This window comes from Poecilia formosa, unplaced genomic scaffold (assembly GCF_000485575.1).
Source record: "Poecilia formosa unplaced genomic scaffold, Poecilia_formosa-5.1.2 Scaffold1342, whole genome shotgun sequence".
In the NCBI taxonomy this organism is placed as follows: Eukaryota; Metazoa; Chordata; class Actinopteri; order Cyprinodontiformes; family Poeciliidae; genus Poecilia; species Poecilia formosa.
Window position 1 is genome coordinate 1 of NW_006801281.1, and position 1970 is coordinate 1970.

The window sequence follows — 1970 nt, forward strand, 5'->3', positions numbered from 1 at the left end:
GCAGTTGTTGGTACTGCAGTTGTGGTGGTTAGTGCAGCAGTTGTGGTGGTTGTTGCAGCGGTTGTTGTGGTTGGTGTGGTGGTTGGTGGAGAAGTTGTGGTCGTTGGTGGTGCACTTGTGGTGGTGGGAGTTGCTGTTGTTGTTGATGCTGCAGTTGTGGTTGTTGGTGCTGAAGTTGTGGTTGTTGGTGTTGCAGTTGTGGTTGTTGGTGCTGCGCTTGTGGTTGTTGGTGCTGCAGTTGTGGAGGTGGGAGGTGCTGTTGTTGGTGCAGCAGCTGTGGTTGTTGGTGCTGCAGTTGTGGTTGTTGGCGCTGTGGTTGTGGTTGTTGGTGCTGCAGTGGTAGTTTTTAGTGCAGTTGTAGTGATTGTTGCACTTGGAACATTGCACAAACTAGTTGTACAGCAGGTTGGTCCACTGGTGATTGAACCAACACTCTGCATGAACGGCAAACTTCCCAGACCTGAAGCAGCTGTACAGGTGTTTGGTGATGCACAACCCAGTGCAGGAATTGTGTTTGTTCCATCGTTCACTGTCAATGTAAAAAACAGTGTAAAGTTACATTATTTGTTTTAAATATAATATAGTTGTATTTTTTTAAGATGTAGTATTAATATAAAATTGGGATTTGTCTTCAGTTTGTCCCAGCTATTAAATATGAAAACTTACAAATTGCTGAGAAGCAGTTGGTCTCATCTCCTGAACAGATTATTGGAGTGGTGCACTGAGAAGTTGTGGGGTCACAAACAAGGCATTGAAGGGATTTAGTAGGCTGAGGACTGGGGGCTGAAATAAAAAAGGATAATGGAAGAAACTGGTTAAATATTAAAGGAGCAAAATGAAATCGTAAAGGAAAGAAGGATGGCCAGATTTTTTCTTTGTTGAAAACTCTTGTTGAAACCTACCAGGCAGAGTCTGTGAGTTGCAGTTGTCTGTGTTGCAGCACTGAGCAGATGCAATTGCACTTTGGGAACCCAAGTTGACTGAAAAAGTCGAGGTGCCTGTAGCCGGACACAGAGAGGACGCTGCACAGGCTTTGTAGAGCTGTGTTACTGAAATTCCAGATTGAGTAGCTGTAGAGTCAAGGAAAAGTTTGGTGGTGTTAGGAAATACAGCAACCTCAATGCATGCAGTGTGTTCCATCATAAAGTAAAAGAAAACATAACCAGAACAATACCTTGGATGGTAGCTATTATGCACATCGTCTCTGAGCCACATGTTAGTGGTATTGAGCTTGAACATGTCTGGTCTGTGCAGGTCAAACATGTCAGGGCTGCAGCTGCAATCATTGGAAAGGAGAAAAGGACTTATTTAAATGTTCCACAAGTTTGAAATGCCCAAGCAGTTTTTTATAATCCACATATGGTAAGATTGCTTACATCCGGAACTTTGGGACAAAAAGTATCTTTGCTGGTAGGTAGTTGTTTTCCTGCTATCAAACTATAAAAATTGCTGAATGAAGCAACCTAGAGGGGGGTGTGACGTTAAATGTCTCATTGACATTAAAAATGCCACAGGAAATGAGTTGCTCTAAAACATGATAGCGATAAATGAGGGAACTGTGGAGCAACAAATATGAGGACCAAAGTACTGCAGGGACTATATTTATATTGTCATGTTCCGTGTTTCCGTATGTTTATTTTTGAGTTCTCTGTGTTCAGTCCTGTGTTCCTGTGAGTGTCTGTCCTGTCCTCCCTGTTGATTGCTCCCCAGGTGTGTCTCATTCCCCTGATTACCCCGTGTGTATTTAAACCCTCCTGTTGTCTGTGTTCCTGGTCGGGTCCTCGTCGTTCGTCATCGTCTTTGCTTTGTATCACTCGCCAGTAGAACTGTTAAGTCCTGGTTTGTGTTTGTTTCCGTCACTTGCCAGTAGAACTGTTAAGTCCTGGTTTGTGTTTGTTCCGTCTAGTCCGTTTGACAGTTGCTACCGGTATTTAGCTGTGTGCTTGTTCCTGCCGTGCTGCCTGCCTTGG

General features: G+C 43.9%; 1 protein-coding gene across 1 annotated transcript; it reads right to left on the minus strand.

The window, feature by feature from the left end:
- Positions 1–14: 14 nt before the first annotated feature.
- On the minus strand, positions 15–1270 carry LOC103132814 (probable serine/threonine-protein kinase DDB_G0282963; the record flags this gene model as incomplete). Its single annotated transcript, XM_016667596.1, has 5 exons — positions 1175–1270; positions 903–1070; positions 667–783; positions 291–529; positions 15–216 (listed from the first exon to the last, which is right to left on the minus strand). Coding segments are annotated over exons 1-5 (751 nt in total), but the record flags the coding sequence as incomplete, so codon positions are not given.
- Positions 1271–1970: the final 700 nt, after the last annotated feature.